The sequence below is a fragment of the Lepidochelys kempii genome, chromosome 25, assembly GCF_965140285.1.
Source record: "Lepidochelys kempii isolate rLepKem1 chromosome 25, rLepKem1.hap1, whole genome shotgun sequence".
Classification (NCBI taxonomy): Eukaryota; Metazoa; Chordata; order Testudines; family Cheloniidae; genus Lepidochelys; species Lepidochelys kempii.
In genome coordinates, this window is record NC_136404.1 from 8,617,900 (window position 1) to 8,635,860 (window position 17,961).

The window sequence follows — 17,961 nt, forward strand, 5'->3', positions numbered from 1 at the left end:
ATCAGCTAGAGGCAGGTGGAATGGGCTAATGGTTTGAGGTGATATAGAAAGTCCTGTCTTAGATGCTTGGTTGGTGTCTTGCTCAGATGGCGAGGATGTAACTGATTAGCCCGATTTGGGGTCAGGAAGGAATATTCTCCAGGTCAGATTGGCAGGAACCTTGTTGGTTTTTTCCATCTTCCTCTACAGCATGGCATACAAGTCACCTGCTGGGATCATTTGGGCCCATCTCACCTCATCACTTCCCTGCTGTTGCAGGGGGCATCAGGCATTGGTGGCCCCTTAATTTCTTCTGTTTTCTGCTAGTCGAACACAGTTTAGTCTCCTGAGGACTGAAGTGGGTGTGCTCCTTGTAAGCAGCGCCATCCTTACCTATACGCAAAGTACACAGCTGCGTAGGGCACCAGGACATTTGCATGCTGCTCCAGCCCCGCCCCCGGTCCACCCCTTCCCCAAAGCCCCTGCCCCCCTGCTGCGCCCCAGCGCCACTCCACTCCAGCTCTGCCCCCACCCTGCCTCTTCCCGTCCCAGCCCCACCCCCACTCCCCTGAGGACTGCAGCAGGGGTCGGACCTGCACTCACCAGCTGCGGGAAGTGCAGCGACCCAGCCACACCACTGGCAAGTGCTGGGGGGCGTTCCCCCCGCCCCCCAACGCTGGGAGCCGGGGAGCAGAGCGGAGCGGGCTGGGGCCGGGTCACTCCACTTTCCCCCACCTTACACTCACTGGGCAGCAGGAAGTGGAGTGACCCAGCCCCAATCCGCTCCGCTGGCTCATGCTGGGGGGCGGTTCCCCCCAAACCTGCTCCTTCTTCCCCCCCCCCCTCCTGCGGAGGCCTGGGGCCTGCTTGGACACCAGACACCAGAATGCCTAGGGATGGCCCTGCTTGTAGGGGTAGTGGGTGAAATTTAATGACATGTGATTATACAGGAGATCAGACAAGATGATTCAATGGTCCCTTCTGGTCTTCAACTCTATGAAACAGTTTCTAGAGATTCTCCTTTAGTGCAGGAGGCGGGACCCTGAGCTTTTGGGGCAGGACGATCTGGGTTCTATCCCTGCAGTTGACCTGAGAGGCCATGAATTTGTGCAGTGCAAAGACAAGCTGAGTTACATGTCCATGGTCAGAGTGGGAATCAGTCTGAGCAGGGGGAGCCAGAAGCTTCTGTCAGATCATGCCCCTCCTTCTGCAAATCTAACCCTGCCCTGAGTGATACTGAGTGTTTGGGTGCTAAGCAGCCTCCTCCCTGACACCACTGGGACCCCTATAGTTCTTTCCCTCCACTGTATTTCTGTATCCTCCCTCCCCCTCGCACATTCTTTAGCATAAAAAGCCCTTTTTATTATTAATAGCTATTGAGATGCTATAAAAAGTTTTATGAGCCTTGGCTAAACCTCAGGGTTTGCAGTGTGCTCATTTCCTGGAGGTTGTGCACTGGAAAGGTGTGGGTTTGCTTGTTTAACCCATAGGTAATGCAGCGGCTTAATATATGAAAATGGAGCCAGGGCTTAGGTGGGTGTGATTGGAGCTTGCAGAGCTGGGGAAGGGAACCCAGGGCCAGGGGAGGGGCTAGTGGAGGAGTTTACTTTCCAGATCTGTTTGGTTTAAATCCAGAGGGCTGAGCTGGGACAAAGCAGAGGTGGTTAACATTGGTGGAAAGCGTGTCCCAGAATGCATTTGGCTTCTGCTGACCCTCTGCACTTCTGAGACTGTATTTAGCTTCCTGGAATTTCTAAGGTGGTGGTTTCGGTTAATGAAGGAACAAGCCCAGACCTTTGTCCAGGAAGCAGTAGGAGTTTTGCGCTGTGGAGTGAAGATGGGTGTCTCGGATGAATGGAGCGTGCACCTTCTGGGACAGAGTCCAGCTTCCAGAGCATGTAAACTGATTGTGTTTTGGGTTTTTTTTTGTTTTTTTTCTGGGAGGGGAGGGAGGCAAGGATTTGGGCTTGAATTGCACTGCAACAGGGTTGCACTGTACCGGTATCCAGAGTAAACACTGAGAGACCTTGCTTCAGGGGATGAGCAAGCCTTGACGCTTGGGGGTCAGGAGGGAACTTGCTCTGGGGGCAGGTGAGCACATCACTGCACCTTCCGCTAAAGCAGCTGGTGCTGGCCGTTATTGGTGGCAGGACCCCTGAACTGATCCAGTCTGGCAGCTTGTGTGTTTTTAGAGTTGTAAAAGTGACACAGGGATTTGGGCCAAGCAGTGATGCCAGATGTACTACAGATAAGACTTCTGCCCTGGAAACTTAACCTGAAGGCAGGATCCCTGTGTGAAACCTACACCGTGTAGCCAAGTTTGCTGAAATACAACCTAGCCAGCCTGGCAAAGGCAGGGAGGATGCCTGTTCAAGGAAAATCCTCTAAGATGCTAGTACCCTGCTCCTACTTGTCTGATTTGGTGCTTTTTCTTGGTATGGTCGTGAGGTTGCCCCCTGCAGACAAACATTCCTCAACAATGGATTAACTGTCGTTAGGATACATAACGACCTTTTACTCCTGTCTAGCTCTTTTGTGCCATCTAGCTCTGTCTGTCCATAGATCACCTAGTGCTGTACAGTGATGGGTAAGTATCTCAGTCCCCATTTCACAGCAGGAGAAACTGAGGCAGAGAACAATGAAATTACTTGCCCAAAGCTACTTACTGATTCGGTGGCAGACCCCAGGTGTCCTCGCAGTCTGTTGCCCTGTCCACTGGGCTTCACTGCCTCCCTGGGCATTTTTTTACAAATGTATTTAAGAAAAATGTTTTTAGTACTGATCTCTTTGCTCTCTAAAGCATCTCTCATTAGAGGATGGTTCTAAGAACAACTTAATTGAGCCTTACAGCGCCACTTAGATGGGGAAACTGAGGCACAGAAGGAGTGTGACTTGCTTGAGGGTACATACCTGGCAAAGATCTGGATCCCTATTGCCTTGCTCCAACTTCTACACCACACATGCTCTTGTCTTTTCACCCCTTGACTTTTTCCTTCCCATCACTGATCTGAGCAATCTGTGCTGTAACAGGCTGAGACACGAGTTTTCCCAGCTTATACTCCACATCCAGGCTGAACATCCAGCACGCAAAACTAATGTGCTCTGCTGCCTACCTTTTTGTGAGCAGAAAAATTTTACTCTGCCCACTAGCAAGCTTGATAATTATTCCCTTTGGAGCTGTGTTGTAGAGAAAGAGGAGCTGAGAGGTGGCCACGAAATAAAACATTTTGATTCGTTGTGCAATGAGATGAGAACTCTGTGTGTCCCCATCTCCCCGGGAAGGAAACTCAAGGGAAGGGTGTCTAGTTATTCATTGTTTGTATTAAGGTAGCACCTTAAAGGCCCAGCCAAGATCGAGGCCCAATTGTGGTCGGTGCTGTACGTACATATAAGATACGCCTACACCAGGGGTGGCCAACCTGTGGCTCCAGAGCCGCATGTGGCTCTTCAGAGGTTAAGATGCGGCTCCTTGTCTAGGCACCAACTCCGGGGCTGGAGCTACAGGCGCCAACTTTCCAATGTGCCGGGGGGTGCTCACTGCTCAACCCCTGGCTCTGCCACAGGCCCTGCCCCCACTCCACCCCTTCCCACCCCCTCCCCTGAGCCTGCCATGCCCTTGATCCTCCCCTTTCCTCCCCCCCCCTCCCCCCCCCCGCCTCCTGCACACCATAAAACAGCTGAGCATGGGAGGCGCAGGGATGGAGGGTTAGGTGCTGATCAGCAGTGCTGCTGGCGGGTGGGAGACACTGGGGGCTGGGGGGGGAGCTGATGGGGCTGCTGATATGTTACTGTGGCTCTTCGGCAATGCAGATTGATAAACCATGCCTCACCATCTACGCCAGGAGTGGGCAACTTGCGCCCGAGAAGGAGCCAGAATTTGTGAGTAGGGTGCCCTACATGCCTGAACCCTCAGAGTATGTACCCTACATGGCTGTCTGTATGCCCAAGTAGTGCCTGCCACGGGAAAGGCTCTGGTTGCCAGGAGACAGCTGGAAAAGGATCGTTATGGGGAAACAGCAGGGACCTGCCAGAGTTTTTTCCTTACTCTGTCCACCTTCTGGAGCCTCTCACTAGAGCACGTAGCTGTCCATATAGTGCCTGTATTCTATACGCTACCGTTAGTGTAGACAGTCATGGTGAGAGATTAGACCAAGCCCCAAAAAGCTCAGACTAAACAGACAACAGGCATAAGGTGGGTGGCAGGGACTGTTATCCCCATTTTACTGGTGGGGACTGAAGCGCAGACACCTTGACCGTCAAATTTTCAAACATGCCTATGTGATTTGGGAGCCTGTCTTATAGGAAGTCAATAGGATTTAGGATCAAGTGCCTAAAATCACTTTAAAATGATACTGAAGTGCTTTTTGAAAATTTCACCCTTGAAGTGACTTAGGCTCCTCAGTACTGTTGTCAAGTGACTTAGGAGCATATATCCCATTGGCTTTCTGAGACTTGGGCTCCTAAGTCACATAGGTCCTTCTGAAAACTTCACCTTCAGTGATTTGCCCAAGGTCTTCCAGGAGGGAATTAGTTCCCTGCTCTGCCATAGAACCCAGCCCTGCATCCCAGTCCAGCACTGTAGCTGCCAGCTCATCCTGACGCTCACTTGTCTCACCCCTGCCCTGGCAGCCTGCCCCACATGGTAGTCGCGCCCCACCTGCCTCTCCCCAGTGAAAGTTGCTGAGTTTATTGCTCCTCTGCAGCTGCTTCCATCCCAGAACAATAGAACTAGTTGTATACCTACTGCCTGCAGCTGTCTCTCTCTAGCCCTAGGAACCCCCTTGCCACATCCCAGTGCTTGCCAATTAACTTTGCATCCAGTTACCTCGCTGCAATGATCCTTGTACCTGTCTTTTCATGGGCCTCTCTCTTGCCTCCTTTGTTCCCAGGGTAGCTAAAGGCTGCTTGCTGCCCCCAAGATGGGATACCTTGATTCTATGTGTATGTCTACACAATGAAGAACCTGCGCCTGGCCTGCACCAGCTGACCCAGCTTGTGGAGCTCAGGCTGTATAGATTTCCGGGCTCAGGCTGGAGCCCGAGTACTGGGACCCTGTGGGGTCGAAGGGTCTGGCAGAGCAGGCTGCAATCCATTAGCACTGTCCCTGCCACTCCAGGTCTCTGCCCTGTGCTGCCCTTTCTCCTGCGCTCGCTAGCTGTATTTCTTCCCTTCACTTCCACAGGATGGGGAACGTGGAGCGTGGTCTTCCCTCCCTAAGAAGCTATCCTTGGGGATTCCGTCGTGCTTTGCCTCCCTCTGAATGCTACACAGGAACCTCTTGGCAGTCCTATAGTGCCATTCTTTAGCTGGCAGCATTTATTTAGACTGCAGTAGCATCTAGGGGCCCCAGTCACAGATCAGGACTTCACTGTGCAAGTGCTGTACAATCCCACAGCAAAAAGGCAGTTTCTGCCCTCAGGGGCTTTCAATTGAAGCAGTAGAATCTTTGTCCCCGGGCCCAGCACCCCAGCTGTCTGTTCCTCACTCTGATCAAAGGCCCCAGCAGTGATTAGCCCTGGCAGTCACCCTGCCTTATTGCAGCTTTTAAAATAAAAACAAGGCTTGTTAACAACTTGTAGGAAGTAGAGAGAATCCCAGGCCCTGTCTGCGCAGATGGGGCTGGTTTTGCACCAATGTAGCCATGATAGTGCAAATCCCCAGATGCACCACATTGGTGTGAAAAGGAGCTCACAGTAGTGTGATGTGTTTGTGTTGTAAACCAGTCCAAGCCCTGTTTTATACCAATGAAATGCATCTACACTTGGGGGTAGGGGGGTAGTACCACTGTAACTACCCCTATAGGCACTAATCTATAGACTGTTTTTAAAAATAATAATAATTCCACCCCTAACTGATATAGGGTGTAGACAGTGCTAGGCAGAACACAGACTACAGGATTGCAGCTTGTGCACAGCAAAAAGTTCTCTGACTGAGTTAGCTTGAGAGTGGATGTCTTCAGACCCAGGAAATTCCTGTGCTGGAGTGTGGAAGGGAAGATCCCCTTTTGACTGCATAGTAAATCCCAGGGTCCTTTTGTTTCACCATAGTTCCAAGTAGTCTAGTGACTCATGTCCTCTTCTGCTGCCTCTCTGGGGCTGCATCTGTCCCATCAGGTATGGCCAATAAGCAGCATCTCTCTGGTGGCTCCCTTTCAGTCCATCATTCTTTGTTTCCCCTGCCGACTCCTCCAGGAATGCTCACTAGGCATTGTGCCCCCAAACCACCCCAGTGAGCTTCTCTGTAGAAAGATGACAAAGGTTTGGAAGTCTGATACAAAATACTATCCCTCTAGTTAACCCTCTGCTATCCGGATGGGGTGTTTATCTGTCTGCTGGAGACCCTAGGATCAGTAGTGTGGGGCTGTCTTCCCCAAGCAGTGCGAGCCTGCCATTGCACTATTGCCATGGGAAGGAGCCCAGAATGCACCTGGGGCCTCAGAGCAGCCTGGATAGTTTTGTCTGGCTGTCTTTCCCTACCCTCAACCCCCACTGCAAAATAAAAACGTCTTCCGAAGGACCTCTGGACAGGAGAAACACACATACGCGAACACCCCTCTCTTGCTAAGAGCGAACAGGAGGCTGTTTAATCTGCATCTGAGGGCATTTGTCGACCAAAGTGGGTTTCTTTGGGTGCTACCCTAAGGAACCCTGCTTCATTAGCCTCTGCCATCTCAGGATTTGAACACACATCCTAATGGTTAACTAGTTAACCCTCAGTCACCCCCTGCCAGGTACATGTCCATCTGTGAAATGAGGAGGATAAACTGAGGCAGGAAGAGGGGTCAGTCAGATGAGTTTCCTGGGGTCATTCTGTTGAGCTGGGAGTAGAACCCAGTACTCCTGACTGCCAAACACTTTTTGCTCTTTTCCACTTCAGTACCTTCCCCCGCCCTGTGTTCCTCTGTAAAAGCTCTACATAATTTATAACTCCCCCTACTTTATGGAAGCATGCACACTAATTTTGTCCTCCTGTCTTTTACAGTTGGGAGCCGAAGGATCTAAGCTGGCAGGATCCTCTCCGCAGAATGTGCTCTTCACCAAAGAGCGGGCCAAAGCAGGCGAAGATGAGAATCCCGGCGGGACCTTCAGAAGCACTAACATTGCAGTAGCCCGGCGCCTGTGGGTGGCAGTGACCCCCTCAGCCCCCTCCCCTCCATCTCAGACCGTGATGGTGTATTGACCGAGAAGAGCCCTGCTTTTTTTTATTTTTCCTTCCCCTCCCTCCCCCCTCAAGTTTTGGTGGCTTTGGGATTTGTATGGCAGCAGCGTAACCGTGGAGAGGCCGGGGTATCACAAACTTATGGATTTTGATAAGAGAGGAGGGAAAGGGGAGACAGAGGAAGGCAAAAGAATGTCCAAGGCAGGTGGAGGAAGGAGCAGCCATGGGAGCCGGAGCGCAGGGACAAACTCTGGAGTCTTAATGGTGGGCCCCAACTTCCGTGTCGGGAAGAAGATTGGATGCGGCAATTTCGGGGAGCTCCGTCTAGGTGAGATGGGCCTGTTTTATTTTCATCCTTGCTGTGATTGCACACTGTGGTGCTACTGTGAAATCCATCCAGCTCTTCCCTTTCCCCACTGGGAATGCTGAGGGGTGATCCATATCAGTGCCGTCCTCCTTTATGAGAATAACAGGAGGAACCATTCCCCACCCTCCTGCTATAGATCTTTACAGGGAGCCGTGTCAGACAGCATTAAGGCTGCAGGCCCAGAAAATTGGCTCTTTTATGCAAGAGGTAATGCCCTGATTTGCATTTCACAAATATGTATTGCCTCATTTGCATAAAATCTCTCTCCCAGAAATACTCCTTTCTCCCTGGTGTCTTCTCCCCAGTGTCCTTGCTCTGGACTCCCTGACCACAGAAGCCCTGCCTGAAAGGTGTGAGTTAAAACATTTCTAAGCCCATTCTAAAGCAGAAGGGCTGATGGTCACAGAAGGGGTTTCTGATCACCCTCTTTGTGATCAGTAGGGAAGATCTGATAATGAAATTGATCCCTTTCGTCCCAGCGTTTTCAGTCCTGGAGGCAATGCCAATTTGAATGGGTTTCACAAGGTATCTACAAAGATGCATTTGTACTGGGAAAGTTCTGTGGCCTGTGTTATACAGGAGGTCAGACTGGATGATCACCATGGTCCCTTCTGGCTTTGGAATCTGTGAATCTATATCATGTGCGCCACTAAACTCCAGCAAATGTCTGTTACTCATGGGTTGCAGCGTACGGCTTATCGTTCTTCCCCAGCGGAGAAGAAAGAGTTTGGACAGAAGTCTCTTGACTACCAGGTGGCTTCCTATAAGGGCAGGCCCTCGAAGGGAGGAGAGGTCAGAGGGAGAATGGAGTGGGGGCAAGGTGTGAGACAGAGAGCATCTGCTAACAGCACATGGGGAAGAGGGTGGGAATGAATATTTGCCATCAGACAGAACATACAGCTGCAGTAGCCAAAAGCGTTCATCTCTCAATAGAGATGGTTGGAAAACAGTATTTTCTGAGAGAGATTTTGAAAAATATATTTTTTTTTAAATATCCTTGGGTACCTTCCTTTTTGGGGGAGGGGCATGTCTTAAAAAAAAAAAAAACAGGAAACTTTGAACAAAGCAAAAAATTTTCAGAGTGTGAAGGAGGTGGAGAGGGCCATTGCTTGTCAAAAAAGCAAAAAAAAAAATAACCTCACTGGCAGGTTTTCGCCAAGCTGTAACTCTTGGCTTGGCGCACGCTGCACTGGTGTCCTGCGGCTGTGAAAGGCTCTTTGCAGTCTGGTGTTGCTCTACAGTGCCTCTAGGAATGTGAATTGGACTTCAGTGTGTTGAACAAGTATTTGCTAGGCAAAGATTTTGGCCCAGGCGGAGAATATTTGGAAAATTAACTGCGTTGGAGGGAGAACTGATGTAGCTCATTCCCAAGAGAGAGCTGGCAGTCTCAGGGACGCCAGTGGCACCTGTTGCCCCAACCTGTATCTCTCCAGACTGAGCCTAAAGCTAGATGTGGGCTTCGCTTCACACCATCTGCCTGTGGGAAGAACCAGCAAGCGGGATGGTGTCTGAAGTTCTGCAGCCTGTGAGGCAGTATGACTGGAGGGAGGGACAGAACATACCTACCTCCCTGCGTTCAACACGTTGACTCTGGGTGCGTTGAGTTCATGCTAGCTCTGCCTAGCACGACAGACTTGGTGGTGCTTGGCAAACCAGCAAGCTCCCAAACTCCCTGATGTGCTTGCAGCTTAATTGCCAAGCTTGGGAAAAGGCTGTGTTTAAAACCAAGCCAAGCGGTTCCTGCCTTCGGGGAAGTGGGAAGTCTGTCTCCCTGAATCTTGGGGAGCAGCTCAGATCCCTCCTCCCAAAATCAGACTAGCTGTGGCAGGCTGCACGCAGCACCTTACAGTGTCATGAGGGAACAGGGAGTGTCATGGCCAAATCCTCCATTCCCTCACCTGCTGCTCCCAGTGCATGGAGTGAGACAGCCCCAGTGCAGGGAGCTACCCCAGCCCTGCAGCTTCTGCACTGAATGGAATCAGTGGCTGAGATGAAGCAAGAAATCTGACTGCTGAAGATCCCCAGCTGTGGAGAAATCCTGCCGACTCCCCCTCCTGCTGGCTTGATATGCTCCACCTGGAACATCACTTGTCTGGTACAAATTTCTGTAGTAAAATGTACTTCCTTGCCAGGTAGTGATTTCTAGACTTGCTGGTGTGTCAATCTTCAGCCAGTATATGCGAGATAAAGGGGAAGCCTCCCACTCCAACCCACAAACCACTTCTGCCTGCTGGGAGTGAGAAGAACTATCTCTCTTGGATTTCTCTTCTACCCACCTCCCAGCCAAATGATTGCTGAGAGGCCTGGGGTTGATTTGTATGGGACTGGCTCTGCGACTGTTCCACTCCCGCCGTCTGTTGCAATTGAGGAGGGGTCTCCAGTCTGCTTTCTCTCAACCCTCTGGCTGCTCCAGTGTGAGTGTCTTTGCTATTGGGCCCCTTCCCCAGCCTCTCTTTCTTTAGGATCACTTCCCCAGTAAATAGCTTCAATTCCTGCATCTGCTGCCCATCAGAGACTTCTCAAGATGCAGCAGAAAGAAATTGACCAGATTTGTCAGTTTTCAGAGCCTTGTAAGCAGCTGTGATAGCAGCAGTAGAAATGGGTAAAGCCCTGGCCTGCAGTCACTTTGCTGCAGGTTGGCAAGGTCTGAGCAGCAGTAGAGGCCCAGGAGCAAGCTGCTTGCAGACTTAGGAAGACGGCACTGCATTGGTTCCTAGATGCATGGTTATGCTTGAAACCATGAGGGCTAGAAAAGGAAGTTTTCTTCTTCCACTGGAATTTGGGATTCTGCAGAGGTTGGTGCTTGTTGTGTGGATTTCTACTTGCCATTGACATTAAAGTCCCTGCATGGAGTTATTCTAGGAGGCCCACGCATCCTGTAATACATTAATGCTTGTCTGTAAAATGGCATGATAAAACAGGCCATTGGGCTGGATGGGGAGTGTCCCAGTACAATTTGCTCTGCTTGCTCCTAAAATCCAATTTACTTCCTTCTCAGATACGCCATTAACTTATTTCAAGGCTCAAGAACGCTTTCAGGAGCCAAATAAAAGTAGTCACTCATCAAAAATGCAAGCCTTGATCCATGTGCATGCCGGAGCATGTGTGAAGGAACCAAATGATTGGAGAAAATGCTGCCTGCCCAGAGAGAAATCAAATAATGCCACCCTCTTTGGGGAAGGTTTGGGGGACAAGGTGGGAGAAGCCAGCAGATCATGGCAAAGATCTTTGACAGGTTTCAGAGTAGCAGCCGTGTTAGTCTGTATTCGCAAAAAGAAAAGGAGGACTTGTGGCACCTTAGAGACTAACCAATTTATTTGAGCATAAGCTTTTGTGAGCTACAGCTCAGTTCATCTTTGTTTCAGCCGTGGTGAAGGACCTAGGACAGAGACCAATGTAGTCAGTGTCAAATGTAAATGAGACTATCTAGTGCTCTTTGTGCACACACTAATCCCCGCAGCAGTCCTTGGTAGCAGAGTTGGTAAGATTTGTCCTGGGGGAAATGAAGCACCCAAAGCAGAACTGGTTGCAAAATCCAAAATTATTTTTGGATTTTAAAAAACAGATTTTTGGACATGTTTCCAGTTGCAAGGGAAACTTGCTGCTTTTGAAAACATTATAGAAACTTTTCATGACCAAAATTAAATTGTCTTGGGTGTTTTGAGAACAGTTTCAGTTTGGGGGGAGGAGAAAACATAGGAAAATGGTCCATTTCAAAAAGGAAAATTTTCCACACACAACTTCCTTGTTTATAACATTGACCAGCTTTACCATGTGACTTTTAAAAGCTGGTGGTACTTTTTATTTGGGAAGAGAGGCGCCTTAGATCTTGATTGCCCCGCTTGGGGGAGGTGCTGAAAATCAGAAGCCACTTCTGAAAATGTTAGCTTAAGGGATATGCTGAAAGCCAGAAGGGGAATGAAAGCCAGACAACAGGAGTTTCTGGCTCCCAATGTCTCTTATTGTCTAGGGCAGGGGTTTTCAACCTTTTTTCATCTGTGGACCCCTAAAACATTTTGAATGGAAGTGTGAACCCCTTTGGAAATCTTAAACATAGTCTGTGGACCTAGAGGTGGAAAACCACTGGTCTAGGTATGTAACAGTAACACTTCAAGGCCCCAGTTGAGATCAGGTCCCTTTTTTGCTTGGTGTTGTACAGACACATACTGAGAGAGCCCCAAAAAACTTACAGGCTTTACAGACAGAACTTCTTCACTGGCTTATAACCATGTAAACATTGAAACCAGGACAGCAGGAAAATGAACAGTCCTTCCGGAGAGCTGGGTTTATGAGACTGACCAAGAAGCTGCTGCAGTGCCACCAATGTGCTTCCAGTTGCCTTTCTCAGCCCGCCCACAGTGATGTCGCTCTGCTGGCCTCATGTTGGAGGGACTCCAGGGCTTGGGTGGAGAGCAACCACCTCAAACTCTGTGTGAGCGAGGCTGGTAGAAAAGCAGAGGTCATCTGAGGAACTGACAGGAGACACAACTATCTAGTCTCCAGAGGACGTCCGCACTCTTACTGTCCAGGGCTTAAACAGTCTCCGGGTCTTGTTGCTCCCAGGTGTCCAGCACTGGTATCCTTTGGCTGCCTAGGAGGTTGCGCCGTTTCCTCTTGGATAAAGATCCAACCATGGTGACTTGCCTGCTCATCCAGGCCAGCCAGCAGCAGTGGCCTTCCTCGTCCCTGCGCACCCCACCCACATCACTATCCGAGCGCCTCCCCCATCCCACCAGTTTAATTGCTTTGCTGGAAACTTGAGGCCACCTCCTGCCCTTAGGCATGTTTCAAAATGCAGCAGCTGCAGCTGGAGAGTATGGTGGGAACTGCAGGAACACCCTACATCCCCCACTGCTTACCCCCTTCCAGCTAGTTACCAAGGGCCAGGGCTACAATCTGCCTGGTGCCTTGACCAGGCTGCTTCCACGGCAGAGACCAATGCTGCTGCCTTTTGAAATTTGAAACAGGAGGAAGCTGTTTAGAGCAGGGGTGGCCAATGGGCCATGTGCCACCTCTTCCAAAGCGGCCCTGGCACCGGGCTCTGGCCCAGCGGCATACTCTGCAGAGAGGTTGTGAAGTGTGCAGCCATCTGCTTTCTCTGGCTGCCACAAGTTAAGGATGAGAGCTGGGAGACTGGCTTGTTACCAGGGTGGCTTGTGCCCAAAGGGAAGAGAGGAAAAGCACTGACATGCATGACAGAGTGCTAGCCAAGGAGCAGCAGCTAGGAAGACAGGCAGCTATGAGCCCTGGTTTGCAATGGCTGTGTAGGATACTGAGCATCAAGGCCTGATTCTCTTCCCCACCTTGGAATCTAGGGGAGTATCTCACATGACTCTGAATGGAAGCCTGAGTCCCTGGAGTGAGGCTTCTGCCTTCACAGGAGGGTGGTTACCCTGCTCTCTGAGTGTAGAAATGTTACAAACCACATGCAGTACTTTAACCAAGCGCTCCTTTGCAAGGACCCAGTGTCTGTGCATGGCTGTGTCCTCCTGTCCAGGCAAAGGGCATGAGGACCAATCTGTTAGCAATCATGTAAATCCTGGGATATCAAGCTGGGAGGGTCAGCAATGAGTCTTCTTCATGTTGGGCCATTGACCTTGAGTGCGGCCTCAAAGTGCTCTCATGTTCCCAGGTATTCAGCTTGTCTATTTTCTAGCTGAGCCTTTATCCAGCTGGGTGTCTCTCCATCAGTGGTTCTGGGTAACCACTTGCACAGGACTTCACTCGTCTGTGCATTTCCTGCAGTGGCCTTGCAGTGCAAGTGTGGATAACTTTAAAACACGTTTTTGTCATCTGAGCGAGATACTTGTGTCTGCCGCTCCCAGGATCTGTTGTGGAACCATCCATGATGGAGGGATTGGCATTTTACTGAGGGTGTTGTAGGAGTCTGTTAAAAAAAAGTTAGTCTGGAAAGTCCAAAGTTAATAGTAAACTTTTTTAAAAGTGGCTTTGCAAAGTTAAGGTTGCCCAAAGAACCTTAACTCTGCCCTGTGTCCTCCCAGCCTTTGCACCCCTTCCATCTTATGTATATGATAATGACCTCGTGCTAGAGGCTTTAAGGGCGTGATCTAGCACAGCTCGGGCTTAGGGTGCTGCCCATTGACCTATGTTACTGCATTTGGGATCCAGCCTTTCAGAGGGTCTGGGCCCCAGATGCGGTGGCTGTATGTCTGGGCTCAGTCTCATGGGGTGATCTTGCTGGGAAAGCCCAGGTGCATGTAGGGTATTGTCCATTGGGTGTTGTGATGGGACAAGGCCAGATGGCTATAGAAAAGTAGTGGGAGATAGATATATTAGCTCCAGGCTAAACAAATCCCTGGTACCAGGTTAAGTGAAATGGAAGCTGCTCCAGGTGAATTAAGACACCTGGGGCCAATTAAGAACTTTTCAGAAGCCAATCAGGGGCTGGCTGAAACTAGTTAAAAGCCTCCCAGTCAGTCAGGTGGGTGTGCATGTCAGGAGCTGTGGGAGGAAGTTGCGCTGTTGGAGAGGCTGAGTAGTACACACCATATCAGGCACAAGGAAGGAGGCCCTGAGGTAAGGGTGAAGTGGAGCTTGAGGAAGTGAGGGCTGCTGTGGGGGAAGTAGCCCAGGGAATTATACAAGTCATGTTTCTAAAAGGTCAGCTACCATAGCTGATACTATTAGGGTCCCTGGGCTGGAGCCCGGAGTAGAGGGTGGGCCTGGGCTCACCCCCCACCTTTGCCCCCTGATCAATCACTGAGACTGGGAGACAACAGAGACACTGCAAGGAAGGATAACTTCTCCTCACCTCCCTTGCTGGCTTATGATGAAAATGACTCAGTAGACTGTGACCCTTGTCTCTAGAGAAAGAAGGGTTACGTGGAGGGTCACAGTGAGCCTCTGAGGCTAGCGAAATCCGCCAGGAAACGCGGGACCCACGGAGGCAAGGACAGAGCTTTGTCACAGTGTCTATTGAAGAGACCTAAGAGGAAGGAGGAGGGGATGTGTGCTCACCTCAGACTGATTCATAGGCTTATCTCCTTTTAGGGTGTCCTGTACTGTTCTTTTGGGGGAGTGGGCATGCTGCCCTGCTTCCTGAGCCCAGAATGCCCCCTGCTTCTCAGCTGGTTGATAAAAGAAATACTGGTGGGGAGGGCAGAGAATAAATAAGTTGATCCCAGCTGGGACTGAAACTCCCCAAGTGCCTGTTCAAAGTACTTTGCAGCCGCATTTTCCCTTAGCGGCCTCACATCAACCTTCTGCTGGTCGCCTGCACAGAGGGGACTTTGCCCCCACAGAATACTGGCTGGGGATTTAGAGCCAGTTGAAAAATGGGAATTATATTTTGTGATAAATCTTGGAAATGTTTTTTTCCCCAAAAAATTTTCTGTGAACGTTTAATTCTCCCCTCCCCCATGCCCCTCGCTGGGTGGCAGGATGGGAGAAGGGAAGGGGTGATTTTTGCTTTAAAAAATTTCAAGTTAAACCTTTCTTTCATAGGTCCCTGGCTGAAAATGTCTCCCTGCGGCGATGTTTCAGTCAGTTGTAGCAGCCTTAAACTGACAACGTGGTGCACTTCAAAACATGAGCCAGAATTTTCTTGGTCCAACCCGACCCTGGTTCGTGCCTTGATCTGCATCTCCGGTAAAGCTCTGACATCTCTGAAGCAGGGCAGAGAGCTCCAGTGAAATGCCTGCCCTGGCTAGACCAAGCCCTTTTTCCTAAAATGTCCCTGCTCTGCCAGTACCAGCTTGGTTCCACCAGAGGGGTGCGGCAGTGACATCCGTACCCATTCTGAGCACGCTTACATAGCACAGGTAAGGCCCCAGCAGCTGTCCAGTGCCTTGTCCACACTTCATGGTAATGCCTTTGCTACCAGCGATGGAACTGACCTAGTGATAGCAACAGGGGCAAGGCCAGTGCAGACTCACCCCAGGCCCTAGGACCCTGCGAGGTGGGAGGGTCCCAGAGCTCCAGCCCGACCCTGGAAGTCTACGCAGCAATGAAACGGCCTAAGCCCCATGAGCCTGAGTCAGCTGGCATGGGCCAGCCGCCAGCTGTGTAGACATACCCTACGTGCATCAGTTTCAGCAGCAGAAAGTCAGAAAAGTGGTTGTGATAGCTACAAACTTTCCTGTTTGCTTTAAAACGTACCTGGCTGTCATTTTGAAGGCTGCCTTGGTATCCTGTTAACATCATAGACCCTTCAGTGTCCCTGGGAATTGGGCTCTTCGCTGCATTTATAGTTTACGTATATGCTTTTTTTTCAAAAGCACTTAATTCATTTTTTAAAAGATGACTGGAAAAAAAATCCACATGTTGCTTACAAACCGGTCCCTTTCCCTTGATTACACTGTAGCGCATTAATCCATTTCACTGATCTATGCCAGTTATGGCCTGTTTACTTTGTGCATTTCTCTTGGTTGAAGCATAAGAAAATAAGAATGGCCATGCAGTATCTTGACTTGCACCTGGCATTAGCCATCGCTGGTTCAGAGGGAATGAACAGATCAGGGCAATTATCAAGTGATCCATCCCCTCTCATCCATTCCCTGCATCTGGCAGTCAGAGGTTTAGGGACACCCAGAGCATGGGGCTAACAGCCATTGATGGACCGATCCTCCAAGAACTTACGTAATTCTTTTTTTGAACCCAGTTATTCTTTTGCCCTTCACAACATCCTCTGGCAACGAGCTCCACAGGTTGATGGTGTGTTGAGTGAAGTGCTTCCTTTAAATAAATAAAAACCAAAAAAAAACCAAACAGGAGTACTTGTGGCACTTTAGAGACTAACAAATTTATTAGAGCATAAGCTTTCGTGAGCTACAGCTCACTTCAACCTGTGCTTCCTTTTGTTTGTTTTCAACCTGCTGCCTATTAATTTAATTGGGTGACCCCTGGTTCTTATGTGAAGGGGGTAAATAACACTTCCTTATTTACTTTCTCTACACCATTCATTATTTTATAGACCTCTGTCATATCCCCCTTAGTCGTCTCTTTTCCAAGCTGAACAGTGCCAGTCTTTTTAATCTCTGCTCAGATGGAAGCTGTTCCATACCCCAAATCATTTGTGTTGCCCTTTTTCTGTACCTTTTCCAATTCGAGTATCTGTTTTTTGAGATGGGGTGACCAGAACTGCATGCAGTATTCATGGTGAGGGTGTGCCATGGATTTATAGAGTGGCATTATGATCATAGAATCATAGAATATCAGGGTTTGAAGGGACCTCAGGAGCACATCTAGTCCAACCCCCTGCTCAAAGCAGGACCAGTCCCCAACTAAATCATCCCAGCCAGGGCTTTGTCAAGCCTGACCTTAAAAAATATCTCAGGAAGAAGATTCCACCACCTCCCTAGGTAACGCATTCCAGTGCTTCACCACCCTCCTAGTGAAAAAGTTTTTCCTAATATCCAACCTAAACCTCCCCCACTGCAACTTGAGACCATTACTCCTTGTTCTGTCATCAGCTACCACTGAGAACAGTCTAGATCCATCCTCTTTGGAACCCCCTTTCAGGTAGTTGAAAGCAGCTATCAAATCCCCCCTCATTCTTCTCTTCTGCAGACTAAACCCAGTTCCCTCAGCCTCTCCTCATAAGTCATGTGTTCCAGTCCCCTAATCATTTTTATTGCCCTCTGCTGGACTCTTTCCAATTTTTCCACATCCTTCTTGTAGTGTGGGGCCCAAAACTGGACACAGTACTCCAGATGAGGCCTCACCAATGTCGAATAGAGGGGAATGATCACGTCCCTCGATCTGCTGGCAATGCCCCTACATATACATCCCAAAATGCCATTGGCCTTCTTGGCAACAAGGGCACACTGTTGACTCATATCCAGCTTCTCGTCCACTGTAACCCCTAGGTCCTTTTCTGCAGAATTGCTGCCGAGCCATTCGGTCCCTAGGCTGTAGCGGTGCATGGGATTTTCTGCCTATTATCTATTCCTTTCCTAATGGTTCCTAACATTGTTAGCTTTTTTTTTGACTGCCGCTGCACACTGAGTGAATGTTTTCAGAACCGTCCACAGTGACTCCAAGATCTTTCTTGAGTGATAACAGTTAATTTAGACCCCATCCGTTTGTATGAATAGTTGGGTTTGTTTGCCAATATGCATTATTTGGCATTTATCAACATTGAATTTCATCTTCCATTTTGTTTCCCAGTCACCCAGTTTTGTGAGATCCCTTTTTAACTCTTTGTAGTCTGCTTTGGACTTAATTGTCTTGAAAAGCAATGAAAACCAGTTTCATGTTCAGGTTCTTGGTGCTGATTGGGTTTCAGACACTGCAGGGGAGGGAGTTGTTTTAAGAAAGCTGTTTTCATTGGGATCTGTTTATTTTTTTAATTATGGAAACCATTTTCTGTAGGTCTGGAGGAGCCATTGTGTATTATTTACATTTGGGGCCAATTTTAAGTTGTCCTCTTCAAATTCATTGCAAATCCATGTGCCTGCCTTTACGCACTGCTATGCTGGTTTCTTTCATGCAACCAG

General features: G+C 49.5%; 1 protein-coding gene across 5 annotated transcripts in view; it reads left to right on the forward strand.

Annotated features, from left to right (window-relative positions):
- The window catches only part of CSNK1G2 (casein kinase 1 gamma 2), a 95,715-nt gene that overhangs the window by 43,270 nt on the left and 34,484 nt on the right, over window positions 1-17,961 (forward strand). For 3 of the 5 annotated variants that reach the window (XM_073323841.2, XM_073323839.2, XM_073323840.2), the window contains one exon: window positions 6,961-7,465. In XM_073323841.2, coding sequence (XP_073179942.1) covers window positions 7,279-7,465 — 187 coding nt within the window. In that variant the 5' untranslated portion in view covers window positions 6,961-7,278. Of the gene's footprint in view, window positions 1-1,855; window positions 1,878-5,011; window positions 5,096-6,960; window positions 7,466-17,961 lie in introns of those variants that run through there. The other 2 variants (XM_078850585.1, XM_073323843.2) reach the window with 2 other exon arrangements.